Source organism: Stomoxys calcitrans, chromosome 4 (genome assembly GCF_963082655.1).
Source record: "Stomoxys calcitrans chromosome 4, idStoCalc2.1, whole genome shotgun sequence".
In the NCBI taxonomy this organism is placed as follows: Eukaryota; Metazoa; Arthropoda; class Insecta; order Diptera; family Muscidae; genus Stomoxys; species Stomoxys calcitrans.
Window position 1 is genome coordinate 132,024,229 of NC_081555.1, and position 22,613 is coordinate 132,046,841.

The window sequence follows — 22,613 nt, forward strand, 5'->3', positions numbered from 1 at the left end:
ACAGAGACTGCCTGCCCATAATACGGTCCTGCAGGCGGAGATCCGGGCGATCACGGAATGCGTGAAGTGGTGTGATGCTAACGCGAAGACGTCGATTGTGAACATTGTGAACGACAGTAAAATTGCCATAAGGGCAATAACAACCAGGACGGTAGGTAAGGTCCCGAACAGTCTTGCAGTGTAAGAAGGACATTAAGTCCTTCTCTGAGGAAGAGAAAATCCGCATGGTTTGGGTGCCGGGCCATAACGGAGTAAGGAGAAAATGAATGGGCAGACGATTTGGCGGTTAAGGCCAGGGGACTACCGTCAGTAAACTTGGTTAAATCGAAGCCTTTCGGGTCAACGCAGTCCGAGTTAAGGGAGTGGGCGAAGGATGCGCATGCAACATTGTGGAACAGCGAAACGGTCGGTAGGACGGCGAAAATCCTATCCCTGAAAGGAAGCAAGAAGGAGGTCCGTATAGCAGTTGGTATCATAACGGGACACATAGGACTACAAGCTCACTTATGTTAAATAGGTGCGGCAAGTGATAGCATGTGTAGGGCATGCGGGGAAGATGATCAGACGTTGGAGCATTTCCTTTGTCATTGCCCGGCTTTCGCGTCTAACAGATACCAGTATTTAGGTGGAGACACAATATCAGATATAAATCAACTTAGGGGAGTGGTATTGAAAACAATTAAGGATTTTGTAAGTAGCACGGAATTCTTAACTTAAAATTTTCTTTTTAGAGGTTACTTTATAGATTTTTGAGCGCACAACAAGCCGATTACTGGCTTAGATGTATGTCCATAGTGGCATGGGGCGGATTAATATCTGCACCCTCTTTTCAACCTAACCTAACCTAACCATATTGGGGCTACATCATTATGTAGACCGATTAGGATTGTGCTTGACATGGATGTCATAACTCAAGTCTTTGTTTTTTCAGCCAAATGGGATGAAAATTGAGGCTTCTAGGGGCTCATTTGAAATAAACTTGGCACGATGGTTGAAAGTCATAACAGAACACTATATGTAAGATTTCAGCCCAATCGGGTAATATTTGCAACTCCAGGGATTCATGAAATCGATATAGTGATTTTCACAGACGGACGGACGCAGATCAACATTTCGAGACAAAAGGAGGAAGACGCAGGACCACTTTATATGAGATCTATATGCAAATCTAAACCGATATAGTTGATTTGCAATCCCCAGTGGCCTACATCAGTATGAAGTATCTGTACGAAAATTCAAGTGGGTGGTTACCACAAACGAACGGACGGACGGATATGTCTAGATTGGCTAAGAATGTCAAAACGATCAAGAATATTTTATTATGGAGACGCAAATGGATGGTTCGAGGTGTTACAAACGAAATGACTACATATAAAAAACGCTTTAGAATATTATACGCATCTATATCGGTTAATGTTTAAATATAGCCCCATATAAACAGATCTCCGACTTTAACTCCTTGAGCTTCTAAGGGCCTCAATTTGTATCCGATTTGACTGAAACTTGTCAGAAAGACTTTTGTTTTGACTCACAACATCCACTTGGAGCGGATGTTTCGAATCGGTATAGAAAAGGATATAGCTTCCATATAAACCGATCTTCGGGTTTGAATTTTTAGCACCTAGAAGCCGTAATTTTTCTCCAATTTGTCTAAAATTGTGCACAGTGTGTTTTGTAAAGGCTTCCAATAAAGGTGCCAAAACGGTGCAAATTGGTCCATAAACTGATAAAGCTCGCATATAAATCGATCTCCCAAATAGACTTCTAATTCCAGTAGATGTTTGGTCCTTCAACTAAGTTTTTATATGCTACACTACTACTGTGGTACAGGGTATTTTAGGTTAGGTAAGAGTGGCAGTCCTTCACAGACTCACTTAGAAAATTTTAAGCCCATTGTTATGCCACAGTTGCGACAGACCAAGGCTTCTGGCGGGAATCGAACCCACGTCTTCTGCACTGGTAATCCAAGCACGCTACCAACTCGGCTACAAGGTATTATAACTTAGGGCATTTTTGAAGGCCACCGCAGAGCAGAGGTTATCATATCCGCCTATGACGCTGAACGCCTGGGTTCGAATCCTGGCGAGACCATCAGAACAAATTTTCAGCGGTGGTTTTCTCCTCCTAATGCTGGCAACATTTGTGAGGTACCATGCCATTTAAAACTTCTCTCCAAAGAGATGTCGCCCTGCGGCACGCCGTTCGGACACGGCTTTAAAAAAGAGGCCCCTTATCATTGAGCTTAAACTTGAATCGGACTGCACTCATTGATATGTGAGAAGTTTGCCCCTGTTCCTTAGTGGAATGTTCATGGGCAAAATTTGCAATTTTGCATTTGTTTGTAACACCCACTTTTTATACCCTCCACCATAGGATGGGGGGTATACTAATTTCGTCATTCTGTTTGTAACTACTCGAAATATTCGTCTGAGACCCATAAAGTATATATTGGGTTGCCCAAAAAGTAAGCTTGTGACTCTGTAATTGCATTCTTTCTTCTGCCAGTTATCAGCTGTTACTTTAAGCTTGTTTTAGAAAAAAAGTGTAAAAAAGTATATTTGATTAAAGTTCATTCTTTATTTCTTTTATTAAAAATGAATTTACTTTCTTTTAAAAAATCCGCAATTACTTTTTGGGCAACCCAATATATTCTTGATCGTCGCGACATTTTATGTCGATCTAGCCATGTCCGTCCGTCTGTCTGTCGAAAGCACGCTAACTTCCGAAGGAGTAAAGCTAGCCGCTTGAAATTTTGCACAAATACTTCTTAGTGTAGGTCGGTTGGTATTGTAAATGGGCAATATCGGTCCACGTTTTGATATAGCTGCCATATAAACCGATCTTGGGTCTTGACTTATTGAGCCTCTAGAGTGCGCAATTCTTATCCGATTGGGATGAAATTTTGCACGACGTGTTTTGTTATGATATCCAATAACTGTGCCAAGTATGGTTCAAATCGGTATATAACCTGATATAGCTATCATATAAACCGATCGTGGGTCTTGACTTCTAGAGCCTTTAGAGTGCGCAATTCTTATCCGATTGGGATGAAATTTTGCACGACGTGTTTTGTTATGATATCCAATAACTGTGCCAAGTATGGTTCAAATCGGTATATAACCTGATATAGCTGTCACATAAACCGATCTTGGGTCTTGACTTCTTGAGCCTCTAGGGTGCGCAATTCTTAACCGATTGGAATGAAATTTTGCACGACGTGTTTTCTTATGATATCCAATAACTGTGCCAAGTATGGTTCGAATCGGTATATAACCTGATACAGCTATCATATAAACCGATCTTGGGTCTTGATTTCTTGAGCCTCTAGAGGGCGCAATTCTTATCCGATATGGCTGAAATTTTGCAAGACGTATTTCATTCTTACTTTCAACAACTGTGTCAAATAAGGTTCAAATCGGTTCATAACCTGATATAGCTGCCATATAAACCGATCTGGGATCTTGACTTCTTGAGCTTCTAGAGGTCTCCATTATTATCCGATTTGCCTGAAATTTTGTACAACGGATTCTCTCATGACCATGAACATACGATTTTATTATGGGATGAATCGGTCTATAGCCCCATACAGCTCCCATATAAATTGATCTCTCTATTTTACTTCTTGAGCCGCCAAAGGGCGCAATTCTTATTCGAATTGGCTGACATTTTACACAGGTCTCCAACATACAATTTAATTGTGGTTCAAACCGGACCATATCTTGATATCGCTCTAATAGCAGAGCAAATCTTTTCTTATATCCTTTTTTTGCCTAAGAAGAGATGCCGGGAAAAAAACTCGACAAATGCGATCCATGGTGGAGGGTATATAAGATTCGGCCCGGCCGAACTTGGCACGCTTTTACTTGTTATCTATACCAACCTTATAGGTAAAAAGAGGGAGCTATTTTTAATTCTGAACCAATTTTGATGGACCTGTGCGGATGTTTTCAGGTGGGTTATTAAACAATCCGTATCAAATTTTGACCAAATATGTTCAAACTGTAACGAATACGGTTGACAAATGACAACATTTTTGTAAATTATACAAAATCTGACGAACATATTTATGGGTTTAATGTAGCTCCCATCTGCACCGATTTTGACCAAATTCTTAGATATTGCAACAGGCATTGAGGAAAGCTTTGTGCACAATTTTGGCATGATTGCTCAATAAATGCGCTTGCAGTGGCTCTAGCAGTGAAAATCGGGTCAAAAGAATAATCTAAGAGTCAAAAGAAATTCTTTCCTGCCAAATTTCAAGAAAATTAGTTAACAAATGAGCACTTTATTGCAATATATCTCAAAATCGGACGAACATATACATGACATGGGAGCTATATCTAAATCTGAACCGATTTCAACCAAACTTTTTGGATATTGTGGAAGTCGTCGAGGAAAGCGTTGAACAAAATTTTGGGACTATTGGTCAATAAAGGCGCTTGCAGTGGCTCTTAGAGTGAAAATCGGGCGATTACCTGGGCACCTCCCGCATTTTGCCTTTCCTTACTGGTTTTGCGTACATTTGTTCCAGAATCTATGGTGGTGGGTTCCCAAGATTCGATCCTGCTGAACTTATTACTTGTTAACATGTTATAAATATTTCATCATTATTTTATCCTTTTTATAATGTTAAAAATCTCTAAAAAAAATTATCAAAAATATCTACCATTATTCTCCTCATAGGCATGCGGTACGCTGAAATGAATATTAAAGTCTCATTTGCCAAGTGTTTGAAACGATACAAATTCTCATCAACTGCCAAGATGGAAGACTTGGTTTGTGAAAATCATATTGCCCTACAACTGATTAAACATCCGCCCTTGGTCGTCGAACGAAGGCAATTAAGCAAAAAGTGATACTCGTAAAAACTTACTACAAGTTTCTGTAAATTGCTAAAAAGAAATATACGAATTTATATACACCACCATATAATGGAGAAAATATTAATTTGGTCCTTCTGCTTGTAACATGACAAAATATTGTTATACTACCTTTAAAGTAAATATATATTTCCTTAATTTTTCGAAAATGATTGTGGGCCGTCCTTGTGTCCGTCTGTAAGTTGTAATTATTTTACTGGTTTTGAATATGAATATATTGAGAACACGAATCTAACATCCAATTTTAGGGTCAAGGGTCTGGGTGCCGCTCCATCTCCGATCACCTTAAAAAAACTAGAAGCTCAAGAAGTCAAGATCCCAGATCGGTTTATATAGCAGCTATATCAGGTTATATACCGATTTGCGCCATACCTAGCACAGTTATTGGAAGTCATAGCAAAACACCTCGTGCGAAATTTCAGCAATCGGTTGATAAGTCAAGATCCACGATCGGTTTATGTGACAGCTATACCAAATTATGAACCGATTTAAATCATACTAAACACAGTTGTTGGAAATGATACCAAAACATTTCGTGCAAAATTTCAGCCAAATCGGACGAGAATTGCGCCCTCTAGAGGCTCAAGAAGTCAAGACCCAAGACCGGTTTATATGACAGCTATGTCAAAACATGGACCGATTTGATTCATACTTAGCGCAGTTGTTTTAAGTGATACCAAAACACCACGTGCAAAATTTCAGTCATATCGGATAAGAATTGCGTCCTCTAGAAGCTTCAGAAGTCAAAACGCAAGATCGGTTTATATGGCAGCTATTTCAAAACATGATCCGATTTGACCCATTTACAATCCCCACCGACCTACACTAATAAAAAGTATTTGTGCAAAATTTCAAGCGGCTAGCTTTACTCCTTCGAAAGTTAGCGTGCTTTTGACAGACAGACGGACGGACGGACATGGCTAGATCGACTTAAAATGACATGGCGATCAAGAATATATATACTTTATGGGGTCTCAGACGCATATTTCGAGGTGTTCCAAACAGAATGACGAAATTAGTATACCCCCATCCTATGGTGGAGGGTATACAAATTAAACGAAAGTTATTTGAGAAAAGGGTATGAATCTGTCATCCACATTTGGGGTCAAACTTCGGGGAATTAATTTTCAGGGATCCCACCCATCACTTGAAACCCTCTTAAACTGATATATAGACTGATTATGGGACTCAAATTAAAGACATTTGCGAGTTAAAAATGTTAATTAAAAATGTAATACACCATGGTTCCCCATATGTACCGAATAGAGAATAGTTTATTTCCATTTAGTTAACGTTGAACCATCGCGAAGTTCATGTGAAGTAATTATTTTTTTAAATAAACATTAACTAAAAGCAAATAAAAATATCTTTATCGCTATATGAAGTTCAACTTTATTCGAAAGTAGTTTATTTTAACTCAACCGTGGGTTTACTTTTTTTAAATAGAGGCATTTTGAAGAACTTTGGTATCAACTGGCTATAAAATCCCCTTTGAAAAGTAAACTTTTTGTAAAACTGCTCGTACCAGCCAAATGTATATTTAATAGATTCCAAGCTACAATATGAATTTACTTTGCGAAAGAAAAAGTGGTACTCGTTTTAGCACACATTTTCTTATGGTCTATGTATGTATTTAAGTGCCTATTTGTAATGTAAATGGAGCCCAATAAGCCTTCATTCCAAGTATGTAGCCTTTGGAATTTTTTATTTTTCGATTTGTAAACGTTTGATTATAGGATGGAGAATATATTAAATTTGTCATATTATTATTAACACATCAAAGATTCCATGCTAATGAACTCCGCGTCATTCTGAATGGCTCTAGCAAAGTAAGTATATTTTTCCAAAACTTGAAGGATGTATGAATGTATCAAAGTTTCTTTTATATGACCAAATTGTTGCGGAACGAATTTTTCCGATTTTCGTAAAAAACATTGGCGAATGCAATTCCCCATTGAATATTGAATTCAGAGCATATTTCAGATTTTTAAAATTTCCATTATTTGCCAAAACACGCGCCGATTTCAGTGCAAATACGCGCGATTTTGACGCGCTAATGATGAATTCCTAAATGTTTTCTCATCGTCCTTAAGATTCGCCAACATTTTTAATATTTTGAAAATTTCGAAATTGTGCTGATTTTCGAAAATTTCAATGACTTATAGCCATGTCCGAAAAATGGTCAAAAAAAACTTCTTTTCGATTTTCGTAAGAAACATTGGCGAATGCAATTCCTTATCGAATACTGAATTCAGAGCATATTTCAGATTTTTAAAATTTCCAATTTTTGCCAAAATACGCGCCGATTTCATTGCAAATACGCGCGATTTTGACGCGCTATCGCGCTTCTCATCGTCCTTAAGATTTGCCAACATTTTTGAGATTTTGAAAATTTCGAAATTGTGCTGATTTTCGAAAATTTCAATGACTTATAGCCTTGTCCGAAAAATGGTCAAAAAATTTTTTTTTCGATTTTCATAAAAAACATTGGCGAATGCAATTCCTCATCGAATACTGAATTCAGAGCATATTTAAGATTTTTAAAATTTCCATTTTTTGCCAAAATACGCTCCGATTTCATTGCAAATACGCGCGATTTTGACGCGCTAATGATGAATTCCTAAATGTTTTCTCATCATCCTTAAGATTCGCCAACATTTTTGAGATTTTGAAAATTTCGAAATTGTGCTGATTTCGAAAATTTAAACGACTTAAAAAATGGTAAAAAAAATTTTTCGCTTTTCGCAAAAAACTTTGTCGAATTGACTCCTCGTCGAAAACTGAATTCAAATCTTACTTCAGATTTTCAAAATTCCAATTTTTGCACCAAAAACTCGTAGGTTTAACGACTATGACGCATCAAAATATTTTTGGATTTTCGCAAAATACTTTGGCGAATATAATTGCTCATCAAAAACTGAACTCAGGGCATATCTTAGATTTTCGAAAATGCCATTTTGTGTCCAAAAACGTTTTGATTTTATTGCAAATGGGCGCGATTTTAACGCTCTGATGACAATTTCGAAATTTTGCCCCACTGTTCTTTACAATCGTCAAAATTTTTGGAAATTTTGCTGATTTTCGAAAATTTTATGAAAAATGGTCAAAAAAACTTTTTTTTTTTTGCTTTTCGCAAAAAACTTTGACGAATATAACTCCTCGTCAAAAACTGAATTCAAATCTTACCTCAGATTTTCGAAATTCCAATATTTGCACCAAAAACGTGTAGGTTTAACGCCAATACGCGTCAAATTATTTTTTCGATTTTCACAAAAAACTTTGGCGAATATAATTGCTCATCAAAAACTGAACTCAGGGCATATCTTAGATTTTCAAAAATGCCATTTTGTGTCCAAAAAGTCTTGATTTTATTGCAAATGGGCGCGATTTTGACGCTGTGATGACGAATTTCGAAATTTTGCTCCATTGTCCCTTAGATTCGCCAACATTTTTGAGATTTTGAAAGTTTCGAAATTTTGCTGATTTTCGAAAATTTCGCAAAAAACTTTGACAAATATAACTCCTCGTCTTGCTTCAGATTTTCGAAATTTCCATTTCCATGATGCGTCATATTATTTTTTAAGCTAATTTTTTTTAAGTCATATATTTTAAAGCTAAATTTAGAGCATATTTTTATTTTAAATTTATTTAAAATTCTAGTCCTGTGACTAAAAACGTGTCGATTGTAGTGTAAATACCCTCGACGATCTGGTGACGAATATAAAACTTTTTAGAAGGCATTTTTTTTCGACGCACTCCTTCAACAGAGCTTATATAAATGCTGATTTTGGAAGTGAAATGTGATGCGCTGTTCACCAATGCAATGCCTTGTAAGTTTGATGTGTTATTAGAGCCTTATTTCGACTTCCCACATCACTGGTTAGTATTGGTCAAATCGGCCATAGCATGATAAAGTTTCCATGTTTACCTATCTCCCGAATAGTATACTACGGACCCTAGAAAGTTCGAGGGACATCCAAGTATTTGCAGTCATTCCCGCCTTTGCAATCTAAGCTTTACTTTTTCAAATGTCAGTGTAGTTTCTTATTTGTATATTTTATTCATGCATAAAGCAACCATGAATGGTTGAACATAAATTCAACTTAATTTAAATTTAAAAAAAAAATATATTAAATATTAATATTAACCGGAAGGTAAATATTGGATTATGAAAATTTACACATTATGTATATAAAGACTTAGCCATGCTATCGGATATTTAGTTACTTAGTTACGCTAAAGAATCCCGAGCTTGAAAATGCACCTATCCTACGTGCTCTTAACTTTCTGCTTAGTGTCCACGTGGCTATATAAACGATGGCGAGATCGCCATTCAATTCGCCTAATTAAATATTTTTCATCAAGTATGTTACAAATAATTACCGGATTCGGTCCATTTATGGGTTCCGCAGGTAAATTTATATGCTTTAAAGTAAAACGTTTACAAAATTTTGAATTTGAGAGAGTACAGTTTACTGTTATATTTGTGATAGTGGAGTCGCGGCGATCCAGGCGACAAAGCTGACTAACTTCTGCAGCTTGCAATGTGCACGTAACAATCCCCCGTAGAGTGGAGACGAAGAATTGAGTTTCCTGATACATCATGCCGCGCAATCTACACCTATCTCGCTTGCGCTTAATGCTAGTAGCCCCTACATAGGATATATGGGGTACCAGTCAAGTGTAATACTGACGAGATAGATACCGCCGGTTAACAGTTGTGCCCCAGGTGGTAAGACTGACATCAGTTTCTTGTTGTCTGAGGAATGAGAACGCCCCACCAGAATGAGATCCCCTCCCCATAATTCTCTCCACCTCTGAACGCCGGACGTTTATTAATCACAAGAAACCCTAATTGGGTGGCTTCGGAGAATACACCAATCGCCGCTTCGGCGAGCTAGCGTCGCCCTCAGATGAGCATCTGAGACATCATTAATGCAGCAGCCGCCCGCTTTATACCAGCCAAGAACCCTGCTAAAATAGAATAATTGTGACTGACACGAAAAGATGCGCCAGGTTGTTTTACTATCCATTTATTGAACATTCCGAGAGTGATAGGGTGAGGATGAGAGTCATTCTGCGTGGTCCAATCGGCGAAGTTACAATTATCATCAACAGCGCCAAGTCGTCCAAGGAGCTGGGCCTCTACCGAATCTCTAGACTGATTCTGAGAAATCTGAATTTGAAAGGACTAACTATTTCGCATCAAAAAATGTGGAGATGGGGTTGATAATCGCCGCCCTGTAACAGATTGTATGCTAAGCGGTAGGATGATCAACACGATCTAATTGATGGCTACGTGAAATAGGTTCAGGATAGACCCAGGGAGCTAGTTCTATTCCAAGCCTTCAGGAGGAGTTTAGGAAGGAAAAGGAGAGCTAGCCCGAATATGATTTACCGAATGCACACGGCCGTTGTCAGACCAGTGCTAAAATAAAGGGCACTGGTATGATAGAGGGCTATGAAGATGGGGATTCGCAACAGAGAGTTCGAGAAGATGCAAAGCCTGGCCTTCGTCGAAATCACGGGAGCGTTAAGGTACTCACCGCTGACAGGTTGGGAGGCAATGCTGTATATAAAACCAGTTGAGGTATTTGTTTGGAACAATGACGCCAAAATTTCGCTTATGCAGAGGGAACTTACAATGCTGATGAAGAGCGGATACCGCAACGGTTATATTCTGGATACCTGGAACCGAGACCGATTCGAGAAAGGATCTTTGGGATAAGCTTTACCCTGTAGGGACGAGTGGAAAGCGGATTCAGTATTTGAAGATGAAACCTCATTCTTTACAGATGGCTACAAGATAGAGTCCGAAACGGAATTAAATATCTATTCAGGGACACTTGACATCGGTGTGTCGGTAAGACTGCCGGACGAGTGCAAGGTCTTTCAGTCCGCGATCTGTGCCATTAGGATGACCGCAAATGCAATACTGGGCGGGATTATAAGTCTTCGAAACTTTGGATTTTTATATGTGGACAGAATGGTGGCCCTCAATGCCGGAGTCCTTGCGGGGACTCCGGGGACACGACATGGGGCAAACTTTGGTTCCCGTATACGTTGGTATTCCGGGAAAAGAAAAGATGGAAGAATATGTCAGGATGTGCTTCTCCATTGGGAGCAAACCAGTTACCGTTTTTGCATGTATGTTACTTGTCGAACTACTGAACATAGTCGGTGCTCGGCTTTTGGTGGCGGGGACGAGGTTTAAGCTGTGTATGGATGCTGAACTTTAAGGAGACTCTGGCGTACCGTCAACCGGAAGAGGGCCAAGAAACTGCTCAACTTTGAAAAGACATCTGAGAACTAACATGGGGACACTTTTTCGCATTAAAATCAAAGTACAAACATGGTGCTCAAGTCACTTGCCGGCAGCACTTGGGGTGTTCACAAAGAAATCTTGTTGAACACCTTCAAAGCAATTGGCCAGTCTGTTGTAAGTTAAGCTGCGCCAGTGTGGTCTCGTCAGCCCTGTGATACACAGTGGAATAATATTCAGAACTGCCAGAATGCCGCTCTTCGAACTGCGACGGGCTGTCTGCTCAGTTATCATGTGGACCACCTTCATCGGGAGACAAATATCCACCAGTGCGAAAATATATCTATATGCTTTCTAAGCAATGCCTTGTAGGCTGTTATAGCAGAGATCATCTAAATCATCATCGTATACAATCATGTATATCGAAAGATCGGTATATATGAAGGATATATCAAAACATGGACCGATATGGCCCTTTAACAATCCTAAACGATCTACACTAATAGGATGTATTTGTACAAAATTTCTGTTCGCTGACAGACAGAACATGGCTAAATCAACTTGGAATGTCAAGAGGAGCAAGAATATCAATATTTCGATGTGTATCAAACGGAATGAAGAAAATAGGACCCTTCAATGTGGAGGGTCTACAAATGATCAGCGTTGGTTATGTCTTTATCATTGATCATAAACTTGTATCCAGCAGTTCTCATTGATATGAGAGAAATATCCCCGCTGTTCCTTAATGGAATTAATTACAGGTGTTATAACCAGTCATTGTGTGGTAATACATACGGCCCATATGGGAATCCCATACAAGGAAAACTGCTGACTTTGTCTTGATGAGACGATCGAGCACTTGCTCTACTCATGTCAGGGCTTATCGTAGGGAGATAATTTTTCTTCGATGTCTGCGATCTTGCAGATGTGTCTCTGCGGAGTCTTCTCAGGTACTGGGCTAAGACGGGACGGGATTTCGATGGAGGACGCAATGAAATCCAACACACACACAATCATGTGTACTAAGAAGAGAAGCAGAAGCGGTTGCCATTCACCGAGTGCGTTTGGGCGCGTCGGATAGACCACACTGCTGTCCGAGTAAACTCACCCTTCATTCTACACCACTCCTTTCAGACGACTTTGAAATTGTTGTCAGGCTAGGGGAAATTTCTCCAAACAGGAGATTTTTTTTTTCGTTATTGGGGAAAAAGTTTGATCAATTGGGGTACTGGGATTTTGATGGGGAAAAATTAAAAATTGGGTATTTTCTAGGAAATTCCAAAAGCAAAGCTTCAAAATTATTTTTTTTTTGAGTATCGACATTTTCCTTAAAAAGTTTGACTTTTTAAGAGCTATAGGAAAGTTTAAAAGAAAAACACTCATAAAATTCAGAAAAATGCATGAAATCTTTATTGGAATCGATAGTACGGTCCATATAATTTAATGTTTGAAGATTCTTTCATGTAAATGTTGACCGTGACTGTGTTTTAAATGGCCCATCCGCTTAGTCCAATTTTGGCAACATTTCTGCCGGAATCTCACGAATAAATGCTTTAATGCTGTCTTCCAATGCGTCAATTGAAGTGGGCTTGTCTGTATAGACATGGGTTTTAACATAGTGCCACAAAAAGTAGTCTAAAGACGTTAAATCGCACTGGTCAATTCACCGGTTCCGAATATGAAATAAAATTTTCACCTGATTCGCGTCTCAAAAAGTCAATTTTTACGCGTGCTGTGTGGGATGTGGCACCGTCTTGTTGAAACCACATGTCATACATGTCAAGCTCTTGCATTTTGGGCAAAAAAAGTTGGATAGCATCTCACGGTGGCGCTCTCCATTCACAGTTACGTTACGATTCACATCATCTTTAAAGAAGTACGGTCCAATGATACCACCAGCCCATAAACCGCACCAAACTGTGACTTTTTCTGGATGCATTGGTAGTTCTTGCAATGTTTCTGGCTGATCTTCACTCCAAATTCGACAATTCTGCTTATCTACAAACCCATTGAGTCAAAATTTAATGTCGTCAGAAGAAGAAGCGCGGGATTAACTTTCTTAACAGAGCACGCCTTTTGATAATAAATTTCAATAATTTGCAAGCCTTGTTCGTTTGTAAGACGATTTGTGGTTAAATTATAGACCAAACTGAAGATGTTTGACAGTAAAAGAAAACACGAAACGTGCGTGCCCTCTATGAACCAGTGTTGCCAAAAAATAATAGCTAAAAAATCACCCTTAATTTATTGCTGGCCAATGTGATTTAATAGAAAGCATATTCACCTGCACTGGTCTCTTATATAGAAATGAATCTCCGGAGATGAGAAATTGTACAGGAATGTAGACATAGTCAGCTTTAGACATAGCTTTAGTCAATCAAGAGGCATAGGTTTTAGTCCATCGTGCTAAAACTAAAAATGTTTTCAACAATTTAAGGTCCGCTGCGGTCGCGGCGTCCAAAATACTGAAATAACTCTTTATACTTATCTAATCATTTCATTTGTTACATCTCGAAATATTGATGTGCGACCACATGAGGTTGATGGTCTTGACATTCTTAGTCCACCTATCCATGTCCGTCCCTCCATCTGTCTGTCAAAATCACTATAGCGGTCCAAGGAATGAAGTTTTGGACCATTTGCATATGAGCCATATATATCGGTTCATATTTCGAGAAAGCTCCCCTTTCGGTCTTTCGATTTGACTTCTTAACCCCTAGAAATTGCAATATTTATCCAATTGGGCTGAAATGCTCGTAGTGTTCTGTTACGACTTCTAACAATCGTGTTAAGTATGGTTAAAATCGGCTTATATATGTAAAATTTCCCATGAGCATTACATTAAGGAACTGGTGTTACTTCTCTCATATCTATGAGTGCAGTCCGATTAAAGTTTAAGCTCAAAGATAAGGGGCCTCCTTTTTTTATGCCGAGTCCGATCGGCGTGCTGCTTAGCGACACCACTTGGTACAGAAACTTGAACATGGCAGGATACCTCATGCTTGATCGTCGTGACATTTTATGTCGATCTAGCCAACTCCGTCCGCCTGTCTGTCGAAAGCACGCTAACTTTCGAAGGAGTAAAGCTAGCTGTTTGAAATTTTGCACAAATACTTCTTATTAGTGTAGGTCAGTTGGGATGGGATGGGCCATATCGGTCCATGTTTTGATATAGCTGCCATATAAACCGATCTTCGGTCTTGATGCTTGAGCGTCTAGAGGGCGCATTTCTAACCCGATTGGAATGAAATTTTGGACGACGTGTTTTTTTATGATATCCAACAACTGTGCGAAGTATGGTTCAAATCGGTCCATAACCTGATAAAGCTGTCATATAACCCGATCCTGAATCTTGACTTCTTGAGCCAAGTAAAAAATGTATATTTGATTAAAGTTCATTCTAAGTTTTATTAAAAATGCATTTACTTTATTTTAAAAAATCGGCAATTACTTTTTGGGCAACCCAATAGAAGACAAACCCCGTGCGAAGCACAATTACATGATGTTAGAAACCGAAAGCATTTTCCATTCATAGGCAAGGAGAGCATGTTATCAGCTCAACTAACTGGAACAATATGTTCAATGATGGATGAATTTGTTCTAAAACTAATACACATTTCTCATACCTTTTCTTGTAATATTTTTTTAGTAATTATCAAGCGGTTTTCGGAATATGTTCGAAAGTATGGTAAAAACGCCATAATCTATACAGGACCATATCCCTTCTTGTGTACTTGTGATCCCATCGTTATTAAGGATATTCTTACATCAAAACTAGCTTTTAATAAGCCTGACTTGGTGTATGAGGGACTACAGAATGCCTTTGGCCTTGGTTTAATAACATTGAATGGTAAACAATTATAAAAAATTACCTGAGTTTTGTATCTCCGAACATGTATGACCGTTTTTTATACATTAGGAGAAGAGTGGATTCATAATCGAAAAATACTAAATAGATCATTCAAAATTGGAAATTTGCAGAAATTTATACCAATATTCAATTGCAAAATGAAGGATTTATTCGAAAACATTGATAGCGACATAGAGTCTGGAAAGAGTAGTCCATTGCTTTGCTACCTGCGAGAATTCACCTTGCATGTGGCATGTGGTAAGTGTAAAATAGTTTCGATAATTACAAAAAAAAAAAAATTCTTCAAATTTGGAATTGAAATTTTGTGAAAGGTTATTATTCAAGCATCTCTTTTTCTTATAGAAACTGTCATCGGCAGAGACTTAGCAAGGTCCCATCTCAATCCAAGGGAGTATGCAGCAGGAATCGCGGAGTAAGTATATGAACAGAATTTTGCCTTCGTTCAGTAAGTGGAATTTCGGAATCGACGGAAATAAACTTTGCCGATTCGCTACATGTAAGATTTCCGGAGGCTTTAGCTCTTCAGATATCTGTTTTAGGGAGCTGCAGTGGAAATCTTAACTGTACTTCAACTACCAAATCTCCTCCAAATCAAATAAAACATCAGATTTATGTTACTGTTGTCTCTGATCCGCACCAGGCAAGGCTTGGAAAATGCTCTTAGTTGGAACCATAAGCGTAGAAGGCTTCTGGGTCTGCAATAGTCTTAGCTCCACAGGGCTTCCGAACTTAATGCACTATCACTTGTTAAATCCTCCTCTAAAGGAAGAGGATATATTCACTTTTTTAATAACTCATCGAAGCATTGGTCCAAAACTCCACAGGCTTAGGTTTATAGCTCATCGAATTATTTATCTAACACCCCACAAGACTAAGGTTTAGGTTTACTGGGAAGGACATCATGAAAGGTGAATTCACTCTGAAGGTAGTCTCGCCCATTGTGATAAGCAAAACAAGTAAAAAGGGCGTTAAGTTGGGCCGGGCCGAACTTTGGATACCCACCAGCTCGGGTATATATGTAAATCACCTTTCATCAAAATTTGGTGAAAATTTCAAACCTTATGTCGAAATTAGGTCAAATCGAAATATGTTTCGATTTGGACCTAATATTAATAATGAATACTAATAAGTAGAGTATCTATATCTAAAAACAAGTAAGAAGGCGTTAAGTTCGGCCGGGCCGAACTTTGGATACCCACCACCTCGGATATATATGTGAACCACATTTCGTCAAAATCCAGTGAAAAATGCATACCTTATGCCACATAGCAGCTCTATAGATATCATCCGATTTAGACCAAATGCTTATAAGTACAAGTCATTGTTCAACCGAGAGATCGGTCTATATGGCAGCTATATCCAAATCTGGACCGATCTGATCCAAATTGAAGACAAATATCGAAGGGCCCAACACAAGTCATTGTCCCAAATATCGGCGACATCGGACAATAAATGCGCTTTTTATGGGCCCAAAACCTTAAATCGAGAGATCGGTCTATATGGCAGCTATATAAAAATCTGAACCGATCAGGGCCAAATAGAAGAAAGATGTCGAAGGGCCTAAGGCAACTCACTGTCCTAAATTTCAGCAAAATCGGATAATAAATGTGGCTTTTATGGGCCTAAGACGATAAATCGGAGGATCGGTCTATATGGCAGCTATATCCAAATTTGGACCGATCTGTGCCAAATTGACGAAGGATGTTGAAGGGCTCAACGCAACTCACTGTCCCAAATTTCAGCAAAATCGGATAATAAATGTGGCTTTTATGGGCCAAAGACCATAAATCGGAGGATCGGTCTATATGGCAGCTATATCCAAATTTGGACCGATCTGGGCCAAATTGACGAAGGATGTCAAAGGACTCAACGCAACTCACTCTCCGCAATTTTAGCAAAATCGGATAATAAATGTGGCTTTTATGGGCCTAAGACCATAAATCGGAGGATCGGTGTATATGGCAGCTATATCCAAATTTGCACCGATCTGAGCCAAATTGACGAAGGATATCGAAGGGCTCAACGCAACTTACTGTCCCAAATTTCAGCGAAATCGGATTATAAATGTGGCTTTTATGGGCCTAAGACCATAAATTGGAGGATCGGTCTATATGGCAGCTATATCCAAATCTGGACCGATCTGGGCCAAATTGACGAAGAATGTTGAAGGGCCTAACACAACTCACTGTGTCAATTTTCATTCAAATCGGATAATAAATGTGGCTTTTATGGGCCTAAGACCCCAAATCGGCGGATCGGTCTATATGGGGGCTACATCAAGATATAGTCCGATATAGCCCATCTTCGAACTTAACCTGCTTATGGACAAAAAAAGAATCTGTGCAAAATTTCAGCTCAATATCTCTATTTTTAAAGGCTGTAGCGTGATTTCAACAGACAGACGGACAGACGGACGGACATGTCTAGATCGTCTTAGATTTTCACGCTGATCAAGAATATATATACTTTATAGGGTCGGAAATGGATATTTCGATGTGTTGCAAACGGAATGACAAAATGAATATACCCCCATCATTCGGTGGTGGGTATAATAAACCGATCGGATGTCGAAAAGCCTAACATAGGTCACTGTGTCAAATTTCAGTGAAATCGGATTATAAATGCGCCTTCTATGGAGCCAAGATTTTTAATCGAGATATCGGTCTACATGGCAGCTATAGTCAAATCTGGACCGATCTGAGCCAAATTGAAGAAGGACGTTAAAGAGCCTAACACAACTCACTGTCTCAAATTTCGGTAAAATCGGACAATAAATGTCCCTTTTATGGCCCCTAAACCTAAAACCGAGAAATCGGTCTATATGGCAGCTATATCCAAATCTGGACCGATATGTGCGATATTGCAGAAGTATGTCAAGGGGCTTAACTTAACTCACTGTCCCAAATTTCGGCGACATCGGACAATAACCTTAAATCGAGAAATCGGTCTATATGGCAGTTATATCCAAATCTGAACCGATCAGGGCCAAATTGAAGAAGAATGTCGAAGGACCTAAGACATCCTGCTGTTCTAAATTTCAGAAAAATCTGATGAAAATGTGGCTTTTATGGGCTTAAGACCCTAAATCGGAGGATCGGTCTATATGGCAGCTATATCCAAATCTGGATCAATCTGGTCCAAATTGACGAAGGATATCGAGGGGCCTAACACAACTCACAGTTTCAAATTTCATCAAAATCGGATTATAAATGTGGGTTTTATGGGCCTGAGACCCTAAATCGGAGGATCGGTCTATATGGCAGCTATATCCAATTCTGGACCGATCTTGGCCAAATAAACGAGGGATTTCTAACACAACTCACTGTCCCCACTTTCAGCAAAATCGGATAATACATGTGGCTTTTAAGAGCCTAAGACCCTAAATCGGCGGATCGGTCTATATGGGGGCTCTATTAAGATATGTTCCGATGTAGCCCATCTTCGAACTTGACCTGCTTATGGGCAAAAAAAGAATCTGTGCAAAGTTTCAGCTCAATATCTCTATTTTTAAAGACTACAGCGTGATTTCAACAGACAGGAGGACAGACGGACGGACATGTCTAGATTGTCTTAGATTTTTACTCTGATCAAAAATATATATATTTTATAGGGTCGGAAATGAATATTTCGATGTGTTGCAAACGGAATGACAAATTGAATATACCCCCTTCCTTCGGTGGTGGGTATAAAAAGTTTGGGTGGAAAGGTACAGAAAAAAGGTATGAAACATAGTGGAGCAAGGTGGAATGAAAGATCAGATGATTTGGGAGTGAAGACCAGAGGACTGCCGTCAATAAACTTGATTAACCCGAAACCTTTCCAGTCGAGTAACACTGTGGAATAGCGAAACGGTGGGTAGGACGATGAAAATCCTATGGGGAAGTCCAGATTGTAGGAAGCGAGGATATTCCTGAAAGAAAGTAAGCAGGAGGTCAGTAAAGCTTTCGGTATGACAACTAGAGATATAGGATTATATAGAACGAAAAAAAAGCTGGTAAAATTATGCCGTGTGATGGTGCGATTGTCAAGGCCTTCGCAAATCCCTACAAAAAAGTCCATTTGAGGTAGATATTGGGTTGCCCAAAAAGTAATTGCGGATTTTTTAAAAGAAAGTAAATGCATTTTTAATAAAACTTAGAATGAACTTTAATCAACTATACTTTTTTTACACTTTTTTTCTAAAGCAAGCTAAAAGTAACAGCTGATAACTGACAGAGGAAAGAATGCAATTACAGAGTCACAAGCTGTAAAAAAATTTGTCAACGCCGACTATATGAAAAATCCGCAATTACTTTTTGGGCAACCCAATAGTATTGGGGATATACCCTTTAATTTTAATTATCCCAAACAATTTTTCGAAATGCCGAGGTGACCAATTTTAGGGGCCTGTCAAGAAGCGCTCGGGCCACCTAGGGCCTTGAAATTTTGCACACGACCTCAACTTCAAAGAGATATCTTTATCCGTTCTCACGCGGCATATTTTTGCTACTTTTTTTGCGATTTTCTCCCACTGTACTGTTGGAGCATTTCCTATGTCATTGCCCGGCTTTCGCGGCTAACAGGCATCGGAATTTAAGGGGCGTGGTATGGTAGAGATTATGTTAGTTCCACGGAATTCTTGAATTAGATTTTCTTTTTCCAGGCTCGTATCAATATTTAGAGCGCACAACAAGGCGATTACCGGCTAAGGTGTATGTCCATAGTGGTGGATTAATATCCGCACCCTCTTTTCAACCTAATCTAACCAAACTGTTTTTAGTTTAAATGTGCATTATTCTATTAAGAACATTTCTATACATTTTTAGCGGCCTGGAATACGCATCGGATTTGACTAGCAATTTCCTTTATTTAAATTGCCTTGTTCGCAAAGTTGCAGTCCACACAATATTTAAAAAAGCTGTGACACTATTTCAGAACAGCATTGAATTTGTTGCGGAGGTAAGTTGATCGATTAATGCAAGAAAGTTTGATGTACAAAAATAAATACGGCTGCTAACCATTGCATATTTTTTTCAGTCTATAGATAGTTTTCCTCAACTCCGAGGAATGGATCCCAGTTACGTGCAGAATACAAATACAGTTTTGGATTCAGTGGTTAGCGCCATTGAAAATAATGAATTTCGAAGAGAAGATAGCATTATGGGTCTTTACCATATACTTCTAGGGGTAAGTTTTTTACTAGACATTATATATATATACATTAATTTTTTTTATACCCACCACCATAGGTCGAAATACTAGTTTCCGTCCTTACAAAGTATATAAAGGGTGATTTTTTAAGAGCTATAGAAAAGTTTTTCAAAAAACACAAAAAATTCAGAAAATAAAATTTTTATTTAAATTGATAGTACGGATCATATTAATTAATGTTTGAAGATTATTTCATGCAAATGTTGACCGTGACTGCATCTCAAATGGTCCATCCGCTTTGTCCATTGGTCCAATTTTGGCATACTCTTTTCAACATTTCGGCCAGCATCTCACGAATAAATGTTTCAATGTTGTCTTCCAATGCGTCACTTGAAGTAGGCTTGACTGTATATACATGATATTTAACATACCCTCCTTCCCCCCAAAAAAAAAGTCTAAATACGTTAAATCGCACGACCTCACGGCCAAGTGACCGGTCCCGAAGCTGAAATAAAATGTTCTCCGAACTTTCTTCTCAATAAGTCTATTGTTGCGCGTGCTGTGTGGCGCCGTTTTGTAGAAACCACATGCCACATTTGCATTTTGGGCAAACAAAAAGTTGGATATCATCTTACGGAAGCGCTCTCCATTCACAGTTATGTAACGATTCGCATTATCTTTGAAGAAGTACGGTCCAATGATGCCACCAGCTCATAAACCGCACCAAATTGTGACTGGTAGCTCTTGCAGTGCTTCCGGCTGATCTTCACTCTAAAATCAACAATTCTGCTTTTTTACATACCCATTGAGACAAAAATAAAATTCAATAATTTGCAAGCATTGTTCGTTTAGAAGACGATTCATGGTGAAATAATAGACCAAACTGAAGATGTTTGACTGTGAAACAACACACGAAACGTGCATGAGCTGCTTAACCCAGTGCTGCCAAAAGGATAACAGCTAAAAGTTCACCCTTTATTAACTAGTTTTACCTACATGCCAAATTTCAAAGCTTTAGTTCAATCCGTAAACAAAGTACCAATTGGTACCATAATTGCGGCACTAAATGTACGTTTTCTTCCTGCTCCAGTACCAATTTTCAAATTTGCGGGTGAAAAACCCTCAGTTTTCACAATAGATGTTTTTTATCCAAAATTTATCCAATAGCCATGTGCAAAAATTTTTCTCAACTTTTTGTACTTTTTAGAACATAAATCAAAAAATGTCCAAAAATTAATTTCTTCTTCAACTTAGGTTCCTATAGTGTACCTGTGTACCAAATTTCTTGGCTCAAGCTCCGTTTGGTAACAATGAACCAAATAGTATCAATTGCGATACTAAACGTACTACTTTTCCCACTTCCGGTAGGATTTTGCGAGTTTCTTTTTTTTCTCAAACCTTGAGGTTAGGTTGATAAGAGGGTGCATACATTGATCCGACCCATACTTGACATATATCCTTTATAGAATTGTCAAAGGAACCTATTTTAAGGCTTCATAAAGTTTTGTGAATAAGGTCGTAAAAAAGTGGTCTCGAAATAGAAAATCTAATTCAGAATAATTCTCCGTGCTATTTAATTGCAGCGAAAGCCGTGTAATGACATAGAAAATGCTCCAACGTCTTATCATCTTCCCCACATGCCCTACATATGCTATCACTCGCCGCACCGATTTTGCATAAGTGAGCTCGTAGTCCTATGTGTCCCGATATGATACCGAAAGCTATACTGACCTCCTTCTTACTTCCTTTCAGTAATATTATCTTCTTTTCACGATCAGTAACTCCCCATAGGATTTTCGCCATCCTACTGATCGTTACGCGATTCCACAGTGCTGCATGCTTCGCTGCCAAATCGTCTGTCATCTCATTCCCCCTTACTCCGCTATTTCCCGGCACCCAAACGCCTGCATTCGTGCCATCCTTAAAGAAGACGATAATCTCTTTCTTACACTCCAAAAGTGTTCGTGACTTTACCGTTCTGGTTGTTACTATTCGTAATGATGTTCCTATTCGACGTCCACGCGTTAACATCACAACACCACACGTACTCCGTGTGGATCTCCCGGATCTCCGCCTGCAGGACCATGTACAAGTCAGGCAGTCGAAAACTGATTTCAGTCCCTGGATTCTTAATATAGACCCCTAGCCCACTTTGCCCTATAGCTTTGAGCTATCTATGTAGCATAATCTTTGACATATAAATATTACAGTTCCGTCAATCCAAGACCGTGCCGCTGCCAGAAGCGCCTCGCTCTCACTAAGTATCGTCTAAGGTATCCGATCGGAAACCTCTTTTATTCCATAATATATAATCCCTACCCGTCCTCACACGGCATATTTGTTACTAGTTTTTTCGTTTTTCTCTCACTGTGCACTCCCGAATGTGACACTTCCCATTCAGTTTCGTGTCCAAGATCACTACTAGGTATTTTACCTTGTCAGATATTGATGGGTTAATATTGAATCCCTT

The 22,613-nt window shown here is 38.9% G+C and overlaps 1 protein-coding gene across 1 annotated transcript in view; it reads left to right on the top strand.

Moving 5' to 3' along the window:
* LOC106082631 (uncharacterized) overlaps window positions 1-22,613 on the top strand; it is a 43,565-nt gene that overhangs the window by 12,442 nt on the left and 8,510 nt on the right. Inside the window, exons 5-7 of the mRNA XM_059367612.1 lie at window positions 15,356-15,425; window positions 19,819-19,951; window positions 20,030-20,179. Of these exons, the coding sequence (XP_059223595.1) occupies window positions 15,356-15,425; window positions 19,819-19,951; window positions 20,030-20,179 (353 nt within the window). The remainder of the gene's footprint in view (window positions 1-15,355; window positions 15,426-19,818; window positions 19,952-20,029; window positions 20,180-22,613) is intronic.